The 20875-nt window shown below is 39.7% G+C and overlaps 1 protein-coding gene across 5 annotated transcripts in view; it reads right to left on the reverse strand.

Annotated features, from left to right (window-relative positions):
• The window catches only part of LPCAT3 (lysophosphatidylcholine acyltransferase 3), a 36487-nt gene extending 15976 nt beyond the window's left edge, over positions 1-20511 (reverse strand). For 2 of the 5 annotated variants that reach the window (XM_014451632.2, XM_014451633.2), the window contains exon 1: positions 20262-20510. In XM_014451632.2, coding sequence (XP_014307118.1) covers positions 20262-20412 — 151 coding nt within the window. In that variant the 5' untranslated portion in view covers positions 20413-20510. Of the gene's footprint in view, positions 1-5334; positions 5450-20261 lie in introns of all 5 variants that reach the window. The other 3 variants (XM_023749994.1, XM_006084183.3, XM_023749993.1) reach the window with 3 other exon arrangements.
• Positions 20512-20875: the final 364 nt, after the last annotated feature.

A 20875-nucleotide genomic window follows, 5' to 3' on the forward strand; every position in this document is an offset into this window, starting at 1 on the left:
AAATGCATGTACTATTAAATTAAGGCACTGGACGGTTAAAAGAACATGAACTTTGGAGTTATGACAGATCTCAGTTTGAATATCCAGTTCTGCTACTTATTAGCTGTTACCTCAGGTTGGTTGATTAGTTAACCTTTTTGGGTCTCAATTTCATGAGTAAAATGAAAATCTAGCTTAGGATTCATATATTAATTAAGCCTGGTACATATTAGATGCTTGATGAATGTGAGATTGCTTACCTCTGCTTTAACAGTGAAGCACTCAGCTCTCTCATCCAGTCACACAGCTTTAAATACATACCATCTGTTTGCTGATGTCTTCCACATGATTATCTCTAGCCTGAATCTCTTCCCTGAGGTTGTATAGCCTACTTGACTCCATTAGTACATGCCTAATGGATATCTCAGCTTAACAAAATGAACTGCTGACATACATCCCTCACTAAACCTATTCCTTTTAGCCTTCCCCATTTCAGCAAACAGCAACTTACCCTTTTGTTCACTCAGGCTGAAACCTTGCAACCTTGCCATCATTCTTGACCTCCCTTCCTTTCAACCCAATCAATAAGTAATTCCTGTTCTACCTTCAAAATAAACCCAGAATCTGACCACTTCTTCCCATGTGTCCAAGTCAACACCATGTCTGGCTTGTTATTATAGTCGCCTCCTGACTGATCTCCCTGCCTCTGCTTTTGCGTCTCCCTTCAGTCTATCCTTAACACAGTATCCAGAGGGATTTTATTATAGCATAAGTCCAATCTGCTCATTCCTCTGCTCAAAACCCTCAGAAGGCCTCCAGGCTCACTCAACAAAAGCCAAAGTCCGACCAGAACCTATAGATCTGCTCACCCCTTCCCCACTCCACCTTTCTCTGACTCATCTCTGCCTCCACAAAGCTCTCCTTGGAACATCAAGCAAGTCCAGTCTTGTGGCCTTCATATAATACAGCGGTTCTCAAACTGTGGGTCGCGACCCCTTTGGGGGTCGAACGACCCTTTCACAGGGGTCGCCTAAGACCATCGGAAAACACATATATAATTACATATTGTTTTTGTGATTAATCACTATGCTTTAATTATGTTCAACTTGTAACAATGAAAATACATCCTGCATATCAGATATTTACAATTCTTAACAGTAGCAAAATTACAGTTATGAAGTAGCAATGAAAACAATTTTATGGTTGGGGGTTACCACAACATGAGGAACTGTATTAAAGGGTCGCGGCATTAGGAAGGTTGAGAACCACTGATATAATAGGTCCCTTGCCTGGAATGATCTTTCACAAAGAAGCTCAAGTCCTTCCTTATATTCCTTCTCACTTCAGATCTTTACTAAAAAGTCACGCTATCAGTGAGATTGCATATGTTCCCCTCACCCGCCACCAACCACACTTCCTGTTTTTTTTTTTTTTTTTTTTGCTGTACTCTCCTCTCTCCTCTCAGCACTTATTACTCTTTCAAATACTATATATTTTACTTACTTAGCAGTATTTGAAAACAGGGATTTTTGTCAAATTCCGTACCTCAGTGCCTAGTACAGTTCCTGATACAAAAAAGGTCTTGAGACTATTTGCTGAATGGATGAAAGAATGAATAAACAAATACTTTGTATTCTAGGCGGTCAGTAAAATATTAAGCATCTATATGTGGTCACACTGCGTTGGGCAAAAAGGGGGATATGGTAGAAATTTTAAGAAGTGCTTTTTAACTCTTAAGGAACTTTCTAGGTAGAGAAGAAATATCAAAGAATGATGTTCTGTAAGTGCTAACTCCATGGAATAGCCAAGGTTGTAGTGGTTACAGAAGAGAGAGATCAATAATGATCAGAACATTTAAGATGAAGAGAGAAGAGAGAAGGAAAGGGCATTCCAAGGGAGGGGAATAATGTAGTAAAGGACACAGGGACAGGAAAGAACATGGAATTGTCACCTCAAGACTCTTTCCCCCCTAGGGGTGAAACAGTAGCAAAGATGAAAATGGGCAGAGCCTGAAATTGATATAATAGAAAAAAATCAATACGGTTGACTAGATGTGGGAGATGATGGAAAAGGTCCAATTAAAGATGGTTAAGCTGCTGCAATGGTTTCCAAACTATTTTTGCTGGAATAGCCCCTAAAAGAATTCTGAAAAACTATATCTCCTCTCACATTAATATGCCATCAAACATTTGTAAGTATAAACAACAGTAAATGATGTGTGCTTTTGTTAAGTATATTGAAGATTTGCTTTAAGTACATATGGAAAATGCCTGCCATGTAATCCAAATGGTAAACTTGTCAGCCTGATCAGATTTAGTTTTGTCGAAAGAGGTCTAACTTCATTTTTAATTTAAATGTATATGTTAATATTTCTTATGACAACCATCTTGTTTCCTTTTATTAAAAATATATTATTATTGATTTTAGATAGGAAGGGAGAGGGAGAGAGAGATAGTATCATCAAGATGGAAAAGATTCATTGATTGGCTGCCTCCTGCATGCCCCACACTGGGATCGAGCCCGCAACCTGGGCATGTGCTCAACCACTGAGTCATGCCTGTTGGGCCTTATTTCTTTTTTTTAAAAAATGTTTTTATTTATTTCAGAGAGAGGAAGGGAGAGGGTGAGAGGGACAGAAACTTTAATGGTGAGAGAGAATCATTGGTTGGCTGCCTCCTGCATGGGGCATGTGCCCCGACCAGGAATCGAATGGTGACCTCCTGGTTCATGGGTCGATGCTCAGCCACTAAGCCACACCGTCTTATTTCTGAATTCCACTTTTAAGATGGATAGATAAGGTGGATTTGGGACAGGGAATCTCAAAAGGAGGTTATGCCTGTCACTGCTCTTGGGAAGTATTTGCTGATCGGTGGGAAGCCACTATGGGATTTCTCGTAGAAAGAGACAGTCTTTGTGCCACGTCTGGAACCCAGACATATCAAGAGAGAGAATGTATGCACCCCTATGGTCAAGGGAGCCGAGTAACAATAGAGGGAATGTGGAACCAGGCTAAGTGCCCAGCAGCAAATGAGTGTATTAAAAAACTGTGGTACATCTACACAATGTAATACTATGCTGCTATAAAAAAAGAAGGAACTTTTACCATTTGCAACAGCATGGATGGAACTGGAGAGCATTATGCTAAGCGAAATAAGCCAGTCGGAGAAAGATAAATATCACATGCTCTCACTCATATGTGTGACATAATGATCAACATAAACTGATGAACAAAAATAGAGCCAGAGACAAGAGGCAGGGAAGGGGGCGGTTAGAGATCAACCAAAGGACATGTATGCATGCCTATTAGCAAAACCAATGGATACAGACACTGGGGTAGTGAGGGCTTGTCCTTGCAGGTGGGAGTGGACGTGTGTGTTGTGTGTGAATTGGGGAAAAAAGAGACATATGTAATACTTTAAACAATAAAAAAATATTAGAATAAAAAAAGAGTATTATCTGGAGGTTGTAATTTTTCTATACTATGGAATGTATTACCATACGTAATGGGTATTTTGCTTTGGGCAATATTGGAAGGCCACATTCAGGATCTGTCTGCTCTTTTAATTAAACTTCAGTTAAATTTCCCCAAGAATCACAGACTAGAATATAAAATAGGACTGCTTTTGAATATGGATTATTTATAGTTTATTTTTACCAAATATTTTCACATAATTCTAACTTTATTATTTCTTCTTTGAAGACCTGTCACTCTGTTTTATTGGCTGCCTCCTACACACCCCACACTGGGGATAGAGCTCACAACCCAGACATGTGCCCTGACTGGGAATCAAACTGTGACCTCTAGGTTCATAGGTCAACGCTCAACCACTGAGCCACACTAGTTGGGCTGCCACTCAATTTTTTTTCTATTCTTTCACCAAAGTGAAAAGGAAGACAAATACAAATAGGACGGAGGGTTAAGTCCTGGAGGGTTAAAATGGAGGGTTAAGTGATAAGTAACTGGTTAGGCACTTAAAGCATAGAACTTACTGATTGCTGTAGATTATGGACATTTAGGTGGGGATGAAGCTACCTTTGGAATTTGTTCAGAACTGGTCCTTTGTTTCTGTTTACCAGATTAAGCCTCTTGATAATAAGGGCAAGATACTAATACACTTTCCACATTCTGACAATCCTCTCTAGTTAGAGCTGGATCATATGCTGAATGGTTATTGGATATACAGATATTTAGAACTGAAGAAGCCTTAGAAATCACTGACTCCAAACTCTTCATTAGACAGATAAGAAACTAAGGCCCAAAGGGGATAACTGGCATACCCAAGGTTAGTAGATCACAGCTTAAATTAGAATCCACATTACTTGATTTCCACTCTGATATTCTTGCCACATGCCTAAGTGCTTGGCAGGTACCTGTGAGTAAACCAGTAACAACTAGCTGTGTGCTTTTAAAAGTACAGCTGTATTATTCTTTGATTACTCAATAACCATCTATACTCCAGCACCTGTGTATAGACACATACACACCCATGTTTATTTGCTTATCTTTCTATCTAAAAGCATTTAGATTTCATTTTAACAACAAACTTCTCTCTCTCTCAAATCAATAAATAAAATTTAAATACCCCCACAAAACAAAAGTAATTCTTTATCTGCTCCATTTCAGTCAAGTGATCTTAGTAATAAGCAACACCTTTGTAAGCTTAGTGTTAGTGACTGATATATACACCTACTGACTGACTGGTGAAACCTGCTACAAAAGCTGAAAAGTTATGACACAACAAAAGACTTGACTTTGATGTCACCAATCCCCTTTATTGTCATGCCACAGGAACTAGACGCTCATAGGTTATCCCCAGTCTCTTAGCCCAGGAAAAGTTAGTCATCCATCAGTGGCAAGCCCACAGGAGTCTTTTAAATCTGATGTGATGGCAAAAGGGATGTCAATGTTATTATGTTTGAACACCTGGATTATAGTATTTGTCTATATTACTAGAGTTTGTTTAAATGGTCACATAGTTATTTTACTTTATATATTTTTCCCCCTAAAAATTCTACAAAAACATATAGATTTAAAGAATGTTAAAGCTAAAAGAGGCTAATGACTGGTATGCCTTCATTTTCATGGAACAGAGACAACAGATGTCCAGGCTGATGTTGAGGTGCTTTAAGACACTGAAATGCCTTACCAGGCAATTTTAGGCATAGAATGAGACCCTTGTTGTCTGTATTCAGTGCATTTTATCACATTTTAATTCTTTTTAAGGTAGTAAACCACATGGTTTACTTCTACCCAGATTATCTGATAGATTCAGGTCACCTCATTTTATTGCACTTCACAGGTGTGTTTTTTACAAACTAAAGGCAAGACCCTCCAGAAAAAATATTACAACTTACTTATTGCAATACTTGCTTTATTGCAGTGGTCTGGAACTGAACCTGCAATATCTCCCAGATATGTAGGGATATCCCTTTATTTGGATCAAGAGTAATCTAGTTTAGAAATTCAGTTCTAAAATGAAGGATAAAAATCACATGATCATATCAATGGATGCAGAAAAAACTTTTGACAAAATCCAATATTTATGATAAAAACTCTCAGCAGAGTGGGAATAGAGGGGTCATACTTCAACATAATAAAGGCTATATGTGACAACCTACAGCCAATACCATACTCAATGGGCAAAACTAAAAGGGTTTTCCTTAAGATCAGGAACAAGACAGGATGTCTGCTTTTACCACTCTTATTCAACATATTACTAGAAGTCCTAGCCACAGCGATCAGACAAGAAGAAAAAATAAAAGTCATCCAAATTGGAAGGGAGGAAGGTAAAACTGTCATTATTCACAGATGACATCATATTGTACATAGAAAATTCTAAAGACTACCAAAAAACTGCTAGATTTAGTAAATGAATTCAGCAAAGTAGCAGGATACAAAATTAACATCCAGAAATTGATGGTATTTTTATACAACAATAAACTCTCAGAGAAACTAAAAAAAAGTAATCCCATTTACTATTGCAACAACAACAAAAAATAAGATACCTGGAAATAAACTCAACCAAGGAAGTAAAAGACCTGTACTTGGAAAACTATAGGGCATTGAAAAAGAAAACAGAGGAAAATACAAACAAGTGGAAGCATGTACCATGTTCATGAACTGGAAGAATTAACATAATTAAAATGTCCATACTACTCAGAGCAATCTACAGATTCAGTGCAATTCCTATTAAAATACCAATGGCATATTTCACAGATCTATAACAAATATTCTAGAAATTTATATGGAACCAAAAAAGATACCAAATACCACAGTGATCTTGAGAAAGAAGAACAAGGTTGGAGGGATCACAATACCAGATATCAAGCTATACTACAAAGCCACTGTGCTCAAAACAGCCTAGTACTGGTACAAGAACAGGCAGATAGATCAATGGAACATAACAGAGAACTCAGAAATTGACCAAAACCACTGTGCTCAATTAATATTTGACAAAGGAGGCAAGAGCATACAGTGAAGTAAAGATAATCTCTTCAATAAATGCGTTTGGGAAAACTGGATTGGTACATGCAAAAAATGAAACTAGAATACCAACCTACACCACACACAAGAATAAACTTAAAATGGACAAAAGACTTAACTGTATGTCACAAAACCATAAAAATCCTAGAAAACATTGGCAGTAAAATCTCAAATATCTCACGTAGCAGTATTTTCACCGATACATCTAGGGCAAGAGAAACAAAGGAAAAAATAAACAAATGGGACTACATCAAACTAAAAAGCTTTTGCACAGCAAAAGAAACCAACAAAATGAAAAGGGAACCCACTGTATGGGAGAACATATTTGCCAATGATACATCTGATAAATGGTTAATTTCCAAAATATACAAAGAACTCATACAACTCAATACCAGAAAGACAAACAATCTAATTTAAAAAATGGGCAAAGGACTTGAATAGGCACTTCTCCAAAGAGGACATAGATATATGAAAAAATACTCAATGTCACTAATGACCAAAGAGATAGAAATTAAAACCATAATAAGTTACCACCTCATACCTGCCCAAATGGCTACCATCAGTAAATCAACAAATAACAAGTGCTGTTGAGGATGTGAAGAAAAGGGAACCCTCTTGCACTGCTGGTGAGAATGCAGACTGGTGCAGCCACTGTGGAAAACAGTATGGAGTTTCCTCAAAAAATTAAAAATGGAACTGCCATTTGACCCAGGAATCCCACTACTGGGAATATAACCTAAGAATCCTGAAACACCAATCAAAAGGAATATATGCACCCCTATGTTCATAACAGCATTATTTATAACAGCTAAGATCTGGAAACAGCCCAGTAGATGAGTGGATAAAAAAGCCATGGTACATTTACACAATGGGATACTATGCGGTTGTAAAAAAAAAGCTCTTAATCTGTGTGATAGCATGGGTGGACCTGGAGATTATTATGCTACCCGGACAGTTCTGAATATTCTTTTTTTAATCCTCACCCAAGGATATTTTCCATTGATTTTTAGAGAGAGTGGAAGAGAGAGGGAAAGACAGAAATATCACTATGAGGTAAACACATTGATTGGTTGCCTCCTGCATGAGCTCCGACCAGGGCCTGGGCCAGGGAGGAGCCTGCAACAAAGGTACATGCCCTTGACCGGAATCGAACTGGGGACTCTTTGGTCCCCAGGCTGACGCTTTATCCACTGAGCCAAACCGAGCCAAATGGGCTAGGGCTGCACTGAATATTCTTTCACCTGGTTTTAAACTATAAAATCCCAGGCTCAAGCCTCTAATCTGGTGAAGGGACATTTTGGCCCAAAATTTAGCTAAATTAAGCCTATAGCAATTTTCAAAAATAAAGGTCTGTGAGTTGTATCCAGTACTCTCAGGGAAAAGCTGATTTCCCAAAACTGAAGCTACTAAAGCTTCAGTTTCAAGGCCCTTTAAGGCCACAGGGGTGGGGTGTGAGGTGGAGATGTAGGTGGATGTAGGAGGGAGCAATATGTTTATACTGACATATTTTTGTAAAAGTTGTAAGGTATTTTTGTATTTTTTTTTTCTTAAAGAAGGCCCCCAAGATTATATGAACTTCAGGTCATACAATCCTGGTTATTTAAAAAAATAATCTACCATCACAACAAAAGTAGGCATATGCCAGAAATTTCTGTTACTCTCAGAATTCCCAGTGGAGAAAGGGTTCTTTGGTCCTTTAATCCAGTTGTGACTTGATCTGGCCTAGGGTTGTCCAAGGGTTGCCCTGTCACACTGCCAAGTGGCTAATTAGCTGCTCTTTCTCCAATGCTCCCAAATACTTGTCCTGATAACTTCTTTTTTTGTGTTTAAGAGTTGCTAAGTCTAATCTTTGTAAATACAAACAAAGTAGGTGAGACTTCTTTTTCTCAGCAGGTATTTCAGCAAATAAAACAATAAACTGTTACCCAGCTAAAATTTAATAGGAAAAAAAGATAATAGCATCACACTGTCTAGTTGTCGGTTGGGTCCTCTCTTCCTCTGTGATATACATAGTTCCTTTTTTTAAAAAATTAAAAAATTTTTTTTTTTTTTACTGATTTCAGAGAGGAAGGGAGAGGAAGAAAGAGAGATAGAAACATCAATGATGAGAGGGAATCATCGACTGGCTGCTTCTTGCCCATTGGACCGAGTCCACAACCCAGGCGTGTGCCCTTGACCAGAATCAAACCTGGGACCCTTAGGTCCACAGGCCGATGCTCTATCTACTGAGCCAAACTGGCTAGGGCTACATAGTTCCTTTTTATTCTTTTTTTTTTTTAAAGTGTACAATTCTGTGGATTTAGTATATTTACGGTGCTGTGCAAACATCTCCACTATCTAATACCAGAACATTTCCATTGCCCTAATAAGAAACTCCATCCATACCTCTTAGCAGTCCACTCCCAATTCAACCCTCCTCTCATCTCCTGGCAACCAGCAGCCTACTTTCTGTTTTTATAGATTTGCTTATTCTGGGCATCTATATACTAGTATATAAAAGCCTAAGTGACTGTCTGACCATTCCCCTGGTAGCTGTGATGCGCAATGACGACCAGGGGGCAGACGCTCCAACCAGTGGAAGAGGGAGCCTGATTCCTCGTGGAATCAGCCGTGGGTTAGGAGGCTGCTGGGGCACTGTCGGCCCTGAATCTGCTTCACCTGCACCCCGGACCCAGAGAGGAGGGAGCCCGATTCTGGAGTGTCACCTGAGAACCACCTCACAATCTGGGACCCCTCAGGGGATGTGGGAGAGCTGGTTTCTGCCCGATCCCCGCAAGCCAGGCTGAGGGACTCTACTAGTGCATGAATCTGTGCACTGGGCCTCTAGTTTCATATAAACGGAATCATACAATCTGTGGCCATTTGTGTCTGGCTTCTTTCACTTAGCATAATGTTTTCAAAGTTCATTCATGTTGTAGCATGAATCAGTACTTCATTCCTTTTTATGGCTGAATAATATTCCACTGTATGAATATAACATTTTGTTTATTCATTCACCAGTTGGGGTACAATTGGGTTGTTTTCACCTTTTAGTTAATATAATAATGCTAGGAGCATCTGTATACAAGTGAGCATATGCTTTCAATTCGTTGAAGTATACTGTATAACTAGGAGTGGAATTGCTGGGTCATACTATAAATTGTTTAATTTTGAGAAACTGCCAAACTGTTTCCACAGTGGCCATACATTTTATATTCCCACCAGCACAGCATGAGGGTTCCAATTTCTCTACCTCCTTACCAATGCTTGTTTATTTGCAACTTTCCAAGTGCTTATTGGCATTTGTATGTTTTCTTCAGACAAATGTCTATTCATATCCTTTGTCCATTTTTAAATTGGGCCATTTGTCTTTTTATTGTTGAGCTATGAGAATTCTTGATATATTCTGGATACTAGATTCTAATCAGATATATGATTTGCAAATATTTTTTTCATTCTGTGGGTTGTCTTTTCACTTTCTTGTGTCCTTTGATGCACAAAAGTTTTTAATTTTGATGAAGTCCAATTTATTCTTGACCATCCAAGCTGGAAACAATCAACTCCTTTCTGTATTAGCATCTCAATATTACTCTAAGATTTAGGAAGAATCTTCAAAAAGTAAAAAAATAAAATAAAATAAAAAATTTAGAATAAGATAAAAATATGAATACTTTATTATTATTATTTTTTAATCCTCACTGGAGGATATTGGTTTTTAGAGAGAGGGGAAGAAGGGAGGGAGGGAGAAAAGGAGAGGAGGAGAGAGAGAGGGAGAGAACACTCATCAGTTGCCTTCCATACATGCCTCTATAGGGGATCAAACCCGCAACCTAAGTATGTGCCCTGACCGGGAATCAAACCTGCAGCCTTTTGGTATACAGGATGATCCTCCAATTAGGTGGGCCCCACCGGCCAGGGCTGAATACTTTAAAAATATAAAACAAGAGGGTAAGACTTGGAGAAATTTGGAGCTTCTAATGAGATGATGACCTGGATTCCAATAATTACTGTTAGGCTCTTGATATAAATAATATAAATGCACGCTATCTAGGAGCTCCCATGTTTAGCTTTTGTTTCCAACTCTTTCAGAAGGGCCAATGAAGACTTAGGAAGTAGAGTCAGATTACCCTTTAGCTAAAGAATGAGGATTTCTAGTAGCCCTTATGGTTCAATATTTTTGGCCAGGGCCCCAGTATATTTGTACTCAAACTATAATCAATTTTTTCCACTCTGTCTGAATTATATGCCATAGGAGCCTTAAAGCGTACTATTCCAGTTGGCCTTTTCTTGCTGGCTCGCAAAGGGAAGTTTTATATTTATGGATAGTAATCCAGAGTGGTGTCCAAGTTTATCGGAGTTTAGAATTGCTATCATAGCAGAAACTGAAAACCTCAAGCGCTATATAAGCCATAGCCATTTACCATGTCTACATGGATGCCACTTCTCATTAGGGCATATACAAATATACAGCTATTAAAACTTTAACATCCTGGGACCTCAGATCTATATATAATATATACATATGAATCCTCAGTTTTTTAAATAGTGAATTTGTGTGTGTGACTTAAACAACTTAAATTTATTCTTTCACGAGTCTGGAGGCTAGTAGAGGAAATCAAGGTGTTGGCAAGGTTGGTTCCTACTGGTGGCTTTGAGGGAAAAGTGTTCCATGCCTTTTTCCTAGCTTCTGGTGACAGCTAGTGATCCTTGGCATTCCTTGGCTTGCCTTATTTCTGGCTCTTTTGTCATATGGCCTGATCCATGTATGTCTATGCCTCTGTCTCTCCTCTTATAAGGCCTTCTTAGATATTGGATTTAGGACCCACCTTGGTCCCATATGATCTCATCTTAACTAATTACATCTGCAAAGACCCCATCTCCAAATAAGGTCACATTCTGAAGTTCTGGTAGACTTGAATTTTGAGGAACACTATTCAACCCAGTGCAGACCCCTATGAAGTTAAGGTCTTTCATGAAAAACATTTGAAGATTATGCTTTCATTTTTGTAAACTTCATGAATTAGTACAAAGAGCCATCCATGTGCTCTAAGCCCTTGGAAAGCCTGGTGTGGCACCACAGCAGATCTGACTACAGTGTTAGGCTTCCAGGAGTAGGTCTGGTCCAGGTGGAGTTTGTCAAGCAGAGGGGAAGGTCACCTTGCCTCTGGGGTTCTCTCCTGTTATAATGAATTATCTGCAAAATTACTATCTTACATTAATATTTTATGTAGCAGATAGGATCATGTATACTTTTCTTATGAAAATGCCATAGCAACATGAATACATGTATGAAAGCATCTTTAATGGACAAAAACTTTTTTATTTTTAAACAGCCTATGGTTAGAGTGGGGCATTTAAATAATCTACATGATGACTTTATGTGACTCAAGAACAAAACCTGGGTCTGACCATTTTTGGCCCAATTTTCTACCCACTTTCTGACAAACTGTCCCTATGTTACAATGCAATGACATTTCTATCAGAAGCTTCTCTTGCTAACAATTATGGTGCATTGTACTTAAACAGACTCTTTCATTCAAGGTGTCCATTGTTTCATAAATCTCAATTACCTTCATAGGGAATAGGGAAGAACTTAGATTTGAAACCAGGCCATTTTAGGCCAAAGGGAGATTCTTATCCAGAAATTATCCTTATTTTTAGTGTCTTATTTGCCCCCCCACCTTCTCATTTTGAAAATAGGGAGAAATAAATATTTATACAACATCTTTTGGGCTATACAAGTTATAGAAAGGCTTTGATGTTCTCTAGGAAGCTATTATTGCTTCACCAAGAGAACTCCAAGTGGGTCCTAAATCTCCTTGACTTCAGCAACTGCTAGGAAAATGTCAACACACACACACACACACACACCTTAAAAACTCTACAAAGACAGTTTGCTTAGAACAACTCTCCTGGCAGCCCTAAGTAGGACACGTATTTTTGTTCAAGCTACTAATCATAATTTATGAATTGTATTAAGAAATGTGAAGTGATCAATTAGGAGAAGTGATCAATTAGGAGAATGCTGTATTGCTCAAGGTGGCTGATGCGAAACAGAAAAGGAAATATGGAACTAAATAGTTCCAACAACCTTATGAAAAAAATGCCTCTATATTTAACTTTCTCATCAAAAGTGTGAAACAAAATGGTGTAGGTAATGATAACAATTATGATAATAAAAATGATGATAATAATGTGATTCAGTAATAAAAATAATGTTTGAAGAATAATAAGAGATGTTTGCAAATGGAAAAACTAAGCCATAAAGAATCTGAGAGCATTTTGTTTATTCCAAAGATCACAAGTTACAATGACATTTCAAAAAGTTTAAGGTACTATCAGGACATCAAGTTTTACAAAACAGATACTTGAAGAAATAGAGTTATGTGCTGCCTTAACAATGGGGATACATTCTGAAAAATACATCACCATGTGATTTCATCACTGGACAAACATTACTTACAAAGAGCCATCTGTGTGTGGCTCTAAACAAATCTAGATGGTATAGCCTATTACATACCTAGGCTACAGCCCTGTATAGCATATTAGTGCACAAAACAATACCTGATTAAATCAAGAGAAAATGACACAATCAAGAGACACAGTAAACACAACGTATTAGGCTGCTGCTGGCATTACACAACATAGTGTTTTACAGAAAACTTTTTTTTCATAAGTAGAGAAGTACTCTCTAAAATATAAAAAAAGTATACTATAATAAATTCATAAACCAGTACCATAGTTGTGTATTATCAAGTAGTATCTACTGTACTAACTATATGTGTTGTACTTTTTTTATATGACTGACAGCACAATAGGCTTGTTTACACCAGCATCACCACAAACGTGAGTAATGTTACGATGGCTACATCATTAGGAATTTTTCAGTTCCATCATAATCGTACCGGACCACCACTGTATATGTGGTCCATCTTGAACGAAACGTTGTTATGTGGAGCATGACTGTTCACTAAATCAGTGATTCTCAAAGCTTCAGGGTAACTGTATAACCTGGAGGGCTGTAAAACAGACCACCGGGCCCATCCTCAGGGTTTCTCATTCAGTAGGTCAGGGGTAGACGTGAGATTTGCATTTCTAACCAGTTCCTAGGAGATGCTGATGCTGCTGGTCCAAAGACCACACTTTGAGTCTCCTTGGAAAGGAAGGAGATGAATACTTATTGAGGGAAGAGAAAGAACAATTATTTAAAACTACCCTGGGGTAGGTTTGGTCAATTTATCTCATTTAGTCCTCAAAGCATCTCAATGAGCAATGAAATGCATCTCAAACATGAAGTTTTGTGCAATGTAAGATTCTGGAATGTAGAAAATGCTTTTCCAGGCAAGAGGAGAATTAAAAAATCTGTACAAAGGCTGCAGTTCTCTAGAAATAAGAATTTTATATTATTTTTTAAAAATCATGTAAATTTTGCATCTTGTTTCAAAATATTGCTGCTTGTTATGAATTAAATATAATTAAAAAGTATTTATCAGATAAACTGCCTAACTCTTGACCTCAATTCTTTAGTAAGATTGGCCTTTGGGAACATGAGGAAATGAATGGCTGAAGTTTAGTAATTATCTATTGTGAAACAGGTAGTTCATATTTAATCCAGAATTTGCACTTAGGCCTGCAGGTCTCTAAAAACAATGCACATTCTACCACCTTATCCTGTTTTCCCACCGCACCCCTCTCCTTCCACCTGAAAGGTCTACTGAGTTTTTCTCTACTGTTCCTTTATGAATCCTTTATTGTTCTGGCCAAAATTGAGTACTGCTGTTCCGCAGATGTGTCTCACTCTTCCTCGTCTTCACATATATACTCATTATTCTCTGCAGCTGGAAAGCTCCCCCTTTTATCTCAACTTGACCAGAATCTTCCATACCCTATAAGGTCCAGTTGAAATGCTATTTCCTTTTTAAAGACCAAATCCCATGTTTTAAAAGGCTGTTGGACTGCCTTGGCCAGCGTGGCTCAATTGGCTGGAGCATCGTCTCATATACCCAAAGGTTGGTGGATTCAATTCTCGGTCAGGGCACATATACAGGCTGCAGGTTCCATCCCCCGCTCGGGGTGCATGTGAGAAGTGTGAGGAGTAACCAATCCATGTTTCTCTTTCACAGCAATATTTTGTCCTCTCTCTAAAATCAACCAATCAGTCAATCAATAAAAGGCTGTTGGACTGAACACCTCCAGTGAGTTCTCATGGCTGTCCAGACAGATTTAATATCAGTGGGTATGTAATTATTTTTGTTAAATTAGCTTGTGCATATAATCTCATAGGCCTTAATTTATACATGCCTCTGCAAAGAAATGATTCTATTTGACATTAAAGTTATACTGGAATTCAAAACATGAAGTTTTGTGCAATGTAAGATACTGGAGTGTAGATAAGTAATTGGAAAAATATATCTAAAAGAAATCCCCAAATAGGAAGATTTAGCTTATGGTGAAATTTGTGGTTATGGATTAAAATAAAGATAGTCTAAAAAGGTGGAGTATATCTAGACTTTTAGAATTGAAAAAGGGGACTTGAAAGTCATTTAAAAAATCACCCCCTAATTTTTTTCCACCTTTAAAAAAATTATTTATTGATTGATTTTAGAGAGAGGGAGAACATTGATTTGTTGTTCCACTTTATTTATGCATTCATTGGTTGCTTGCTGTATGTTCCCTGACTCCCACAACCTTGTATCTGGACGATGCTCTAACCAACTGAGGTACCTGGCCAGGGCTTAATCACCCCCTTATTTCATAGTAGAATTCTTGGACCCTTCTTTTTATTATGGTCAGAAGTCCCATTTGTTTATGCTGTTTAATGTCCATCTAGCTTATCTTTGGTGTCTTTACATTGTCATTGCAATGCTACCGGAAGAAAGCCTTTTGCATTGAAAACTGGACTTGGTTCTGAAGGGCCAGACCTGACTTTGGTCCAAAGGGAACTAAACTGTAAAACCTCCTTTGATTTTAAATGTTGCTAACCCCAGTGATGCTAATTTTAAACCTCTGAGGAATGAATCCTTACCCCCAAGTGCAATTTTTGATCAGTCTAACAGCCAAGCCACAGTCATGGCCAAGGCTAGAGAACACTCATACTAAGCAGGGTGGCCATCTGCTCTATTTGGCCACCTCCAGCTTTGGAAGCTGAGATAGCTCATATGCTGATTACATCTTGGTTTAACCACACAGAGTGAAGAGAGAAAAGATATCAGGGCATTTATCTTTTCCACTCCCACATGCTCCTCCCAATTTGCATTAGGTAAAAAGCAAGGACTCCAGAATTGGGTAGAAATGGGTGTGACCTTAGGCAAGTCACTTAACCTCTAAAGATGTTTCCTATTTGCACAAAGGAGATAACAGTACTGTAATAATCTTATGGGTAACTGGCTGGTTTAGGTGGGGCACTGTTGAGCATTTCTAACAATGTCTGAAACTGGTAGGTAGCAAACCCTTAATAAATGTCAGCTATTGTTATCAACAAAGGAGGTAGCAATATACTCCATCAACATGAATTAGGTTCTATTATCTCCTAAAAGCTTTTCCATAGCATTTTATTCCCTCCCTGATTCAATTATGATATCAACATGATCTCCCAAAACTGTATCTTTAGCTCAACTTCTTTTTTTTTAATCCTCACCCGAGGACATTTTTCCATTGATTTTTAAAGAGAGTGGAAGAGAGAGGGAGAGATAGAGAGAAACATCGAAGTGAGAGAAACACATCGATTGCTTGCCTCCTGCACGTGCCCCGACCAGGGCCTGGGCCAGGGAGGAGCCTGCAACTGAGGTATGTGCCTTTGACTGGAATCAAACCTGGGACCCTTTGGTCCAGGCTGACGCTGTATCCACTGAGCAAAACCTGCTAGGGCTAACCCAACTTCTTTCCTGAGCTTAAGATTAGACTTCACAATTCTCAACACACCCAGAGGTGCCCTTAAAACCTAAAGCAAATCTAAAATTAGATCATTACCTGGCACTGAACAATGTCTGACTTTCCTCTTGATCTCGCTGCATAAGTGAAAGATACTGTCATTTTTCTAGCTACCCAGGCAGACGTGTTTTTGTTTTGTTTTTTAACAACTTCTTTATTCTTCATTTAATCAGTTGCTAAATCATTCATTCACACATTGACTTACTCAACAAATGTTTATTTCTAACAAATAAGTACCTTTTCTATAAGTCAGGTACTGTGTTAAACTGAGTATATGGTGGTAAACAAAACTTACATGGTTTCTATCCTCAGTTTCAAATATATAATTACAAATTAGAATGTATACTTGGAAGATTTCAGTCAGTATGAGGAAGTGCAACAAGGGACATACTTTAAAGAGTGTCAGGAAAGAACTTTCAGAGGAAGTGACAATTTGAACAGACAATTTGAAAGATGAAAAGGAGTCTATCAGGTGAGTAATAAGTGAAGAACTTTCTAGGCAGCGAGATGAGCAGGTGCAAAGGCTCTGAGGTAGGAAAGGGCTTAATGTCTTTTCTAAGAAACTGAAAAGAGGCCAAGTGGTTAAAAGGTTGTGAACTTGCTTGAGATGAGGCTGGAGCAGCAGGCAGGGGCTTACCAGCCACATATGAAAGCCTCAAGGGTTCTGAGTAGGATAGGCATAGGATCAGACCACCCTGGCTGCTTTTGGAGAATGGACTGGAGGGGGCAAGTACAGAATTAGAGACCAGTCAGGAGACTATTTGGGTGGTTCTGGTGACTTATGGTCAGTGGCTGTGGTGATGGGAGAAAAGTGGATGTCTCTGAGACACAAGTTGGAGGTAACATTGATTGGACTTAGTGATTGGGATGTGGGGAGATGACAAAGCTGATTCTTGCGTTTCTGCCATGAACAGCTTTATAGGTGGAATTGTTTAGAGTCTACCTCTCAAAAGATTCTGTATTCCGAAAATACCCTTCTTTTTCCTCATAGTGCAACTGCCTTGCTTCCAAATCATTATAACTATTTAGATCGTGTTTCTTCTCATTAGTTTCCCTACCTCTTGTCTATGTCCACTTCAAATTACCCTTCACTGTATTATCTTCTATTCACCTTTCAAATATTTCCAATGGTTCCCTATTTTCTACTTAATTAAGTACAAACTCCTTACCTTTCCAGTCTTATTTTCCACCACTTCTCTACTTAAGTCCTGCTTTAGTCAAACCGGACTGGTTGCTGCTCCTTGAAAGTGTCATGACACATTATTACCTCAGTGCTTTCGCTCATGCTGTTCCTTCAGTCTTATCATCTCAATCTGTTGAAACCTTATTCAACTCTCAAAGTTCATTACAGGTCCAATTTTTAAATCTCATAAAGCCTGGTAATTATCTTATGACCCTCGGATACCTGCCTTTTATTGTGGTTGTTAGAATACTAACCTCATGCCCATTCCCTACCCACCAACAGACTGCATATAATGCCTTTGAGTGCATAGGTCTATTACTCATACTATACCACTGCCCTTGCCCAAGCATAGTGCTTCACTCACTGTAGGTATATTTTATTGAATTTATTTGAAACAATTCATGTTATTATGCTTAAAAGTGATGAGATCCCAGTTGTTGAAAAGAAGATGTTTCCCAGTAGCATTTGCCAGCACCAGGGCTCATAGCAAAATTCATCTTCCACCAAATTCCCTGCAATCATACACAAGACATACACACACCCTTTTGATAGAGTCTTCTGGTTGTTCACAGTACTCTGAAGTGGCAATCTTCAGGAGCTTGCCCTTTCCTTGAAATACTGAATATTAAAAATTCCAGTCTCTAACTTGGGATTTTCAAGCTACTTGTTATATTCCATTAATGGGTCATGAAATAAATTAGTAAGTCATAAACAATACTAAAAATAAAAGAGAAAATAGCTAAACACACTGCCTCCAATAAGGATAAGTAGTGTTTCTTGGAACTTTTGTTTAAAGTACATGTTTAGCCCTGGCTGATGTGACTCATTTGGAGTATAGTCCCATGCACCAAAGGGTCAAGTTGCCAGTTCAATCCCCAGTCAAGGGGTATACAGGAGGCAACTGATTGATGTTTTTCTCTCCCCCACCCTCAAAACAATAAAAACACATCCTGGGGTAAGGATTTAATACATAAAATACATGTTTACACATATGTGTGTATTGGGTCATGAGGTAAAACATATTTCTTACCATGGGTCAGAAGGGGTATGGTATAGAGAAAACAATTTCCCAGTCAGTTGTATGCCCTATGATAGTACATAGCAATAGTCCACCAGCACAAAAAGGAAGAATTCCAAGTCTTAATTCCAGCTCTGGCTTCATTTAATAGGCTGCCCCTTATAATTTGTTGCTGCTTGTATTTATAGTTGAGAAATCAACAGTGAACTTCCTAACTAATGTAAATACTCCTAATTGCCAATCCCAATCCCAACAAATAACTGGGTCAGAAACAAGGTTGAAGGAGTGGGAAGTTAAAAAAGCTAGTGTGGCACAGAGAACCCTAGATGGGGGTGCTGATAAATTTGGGTTGGGTAATACTGAGGTCACACAACCTAAAGCCCCTTCCACCTCTAAAATTTTATAATTCTACAAGGGAGGGAAAAGGCGACCTTTATTTGGAAGAAATAAAGATCATCTTGGTTTGATATATAATAGGCAAAAGAAAATGATATTAGCCAAGGTTGTTTAAATATGAATTAATGCCTCTTCCATTATCTAGATCGGGTTAACACTCTTAGGTGATATTATATGTCAATGTCTCTACTGACTACTATTGGATAAATTCCAAACTTCTTTCTGGCATTTAAGACGTTCCACAACTGCCCAACTTCATCTCAAACTTCTTACTGTTCAGTTCTCTAACCCTCGGCTCTTCTCCCAGTCATGTTTGCTTAATTCTTCCCCACCCCTACTCTCCTAAAGTCCCATAACCTTCATAAAACCTTCCAACTACTCAAATATTTATACATCAAATCTTGACCTTTGAATTTCTACAGGATTTTACAGCAATCCTATCAAGGAGGCACCATAGTTTCCATTTCACAGGTAAGAAAACTGGGGCCCAGACAGGTTAAGTGGCTTGCCCAGGGTCCCACAGTTTCTAAGCAGCATGCTGCTTCCACATATTAAAAAAGCCATGGAGGAAGGAAGCAGTAAAGAAGCCTATAAACCAGTGATAACACAGCTCGTTGTGACACAAATTCAGATACACCACATCCTTTGAACCATACAGGTAATGAACGCTTGGGGTAGCACGGATAGTTTATAAGGGGGTTGTCAGTCCTGTTTCCCAAGCCTAGTGTTAGGACGATATTCCAGTGTAAATGACAGGTGGGTGGTTAGGGAGAAGAAAAGTCATATGGCATAAGAATCAAATATTAGAAATGGGACAGGAAAGCGATGAAAGCGTAACATAAGCGGGCCATGCACAAAACAGAGACTCAAAACAGGGGCTGCGGAGGCCCACAGAGCTAAAATAAAATCCTTAAGTTAGGGGGCCTACGCTGCCGATAAGGAGCGCGCCTGTGAGGGCTGATACAGCATTAATAACAGACAGCAGTGCACATGGCCAAAGAGTAGAACTCCAGAGCGACAAATAAGGGCAGGTCGTGGGGACACCGGGAGGGTGGTGGCGCCAAATGAAGGGTACAGCTGGGGTCGACGAGAAAGGTGAAGAGGTTCAGAGGGCACAGCAGCCCCGGACGCCAGACAAGATCTGCCTTTCAATAAATAGCCGGTTGGTGTGTTTTCGCATTCACACATGCACCCCACAAAGCCCTCCCGCTGGCTCCGGGAAGACGGGGAGGTTCCGTCCCCATTCCCCGCGGACTCCGCGAGAGGGCGGAAGGAGGCACGAGGGTCCTTACCCAGGAAGATGGAGATGATGAGCCGTAGCGCCTGTTCCGACGCGCCCAGGGACGTCGCCAAGTTGTTAAGGCTCAGCTCCTGGAAACCCCACTGCAGCACCCTGGTCGGCTCGGTCGCGGTTCCCACGTCCCCCTCAGCAGCAGACGCCATCTTAGCTCCGGGCGCCCCCAAGGGACCCCTCAGCTCCGTGCGCCCCGAATGTGGGCACAGCCCTGTAGCTTCACCCCCAATTCCGGCCCGGAGCCCGCCCCCGGCGTGCGCATTGGCTGCAGACCCGCCCAGTGGCTCCAGGCGCTCCCGGCTATTGGTCGGCCCCACCGGGGGGCGGGGCCTAACGCAGCAAGGTAGGCAGAGGGCGGGGCGGAACGTTTGCAATGCAAAGGTGACTCCGGCCCAGAATGAGCTGGGCGCTCCCCGGGGGGCGGGGCTTGGAATCGGAAACTAGAGGAGTGATTGGAAAAGTCAGAAGCCGAAGGCGAGGTGGTGGTACAACTCGGTTCTAACTGTTCAGGGGAGGAGTCGGTGAGGGCGAATGTCCGGCCGGCTCGTGCGCTGCCTTCCCATTGGCTGGGACGGAGCAGGCGAGAGTCGGGGCGGGGGGGGGCCTGTCCTC

The sequence above is a fragment of the Myotis lucifugus genome, unplaced genomic scaffold (genome assembly GCF_000147115.1).
Source record: "Myotis lucifugus unplaced genomic scaffold, Myoluc2.0 scaffold_10, whole genome shotgun sequence".
Taxonomy (NCBI): domain Eukaryota; kingdom Metazoa; phylum Chordata; class Mammalia; order Chiroptera; family Vespertilionidae; genus Myotis; species Myotis lucifugus.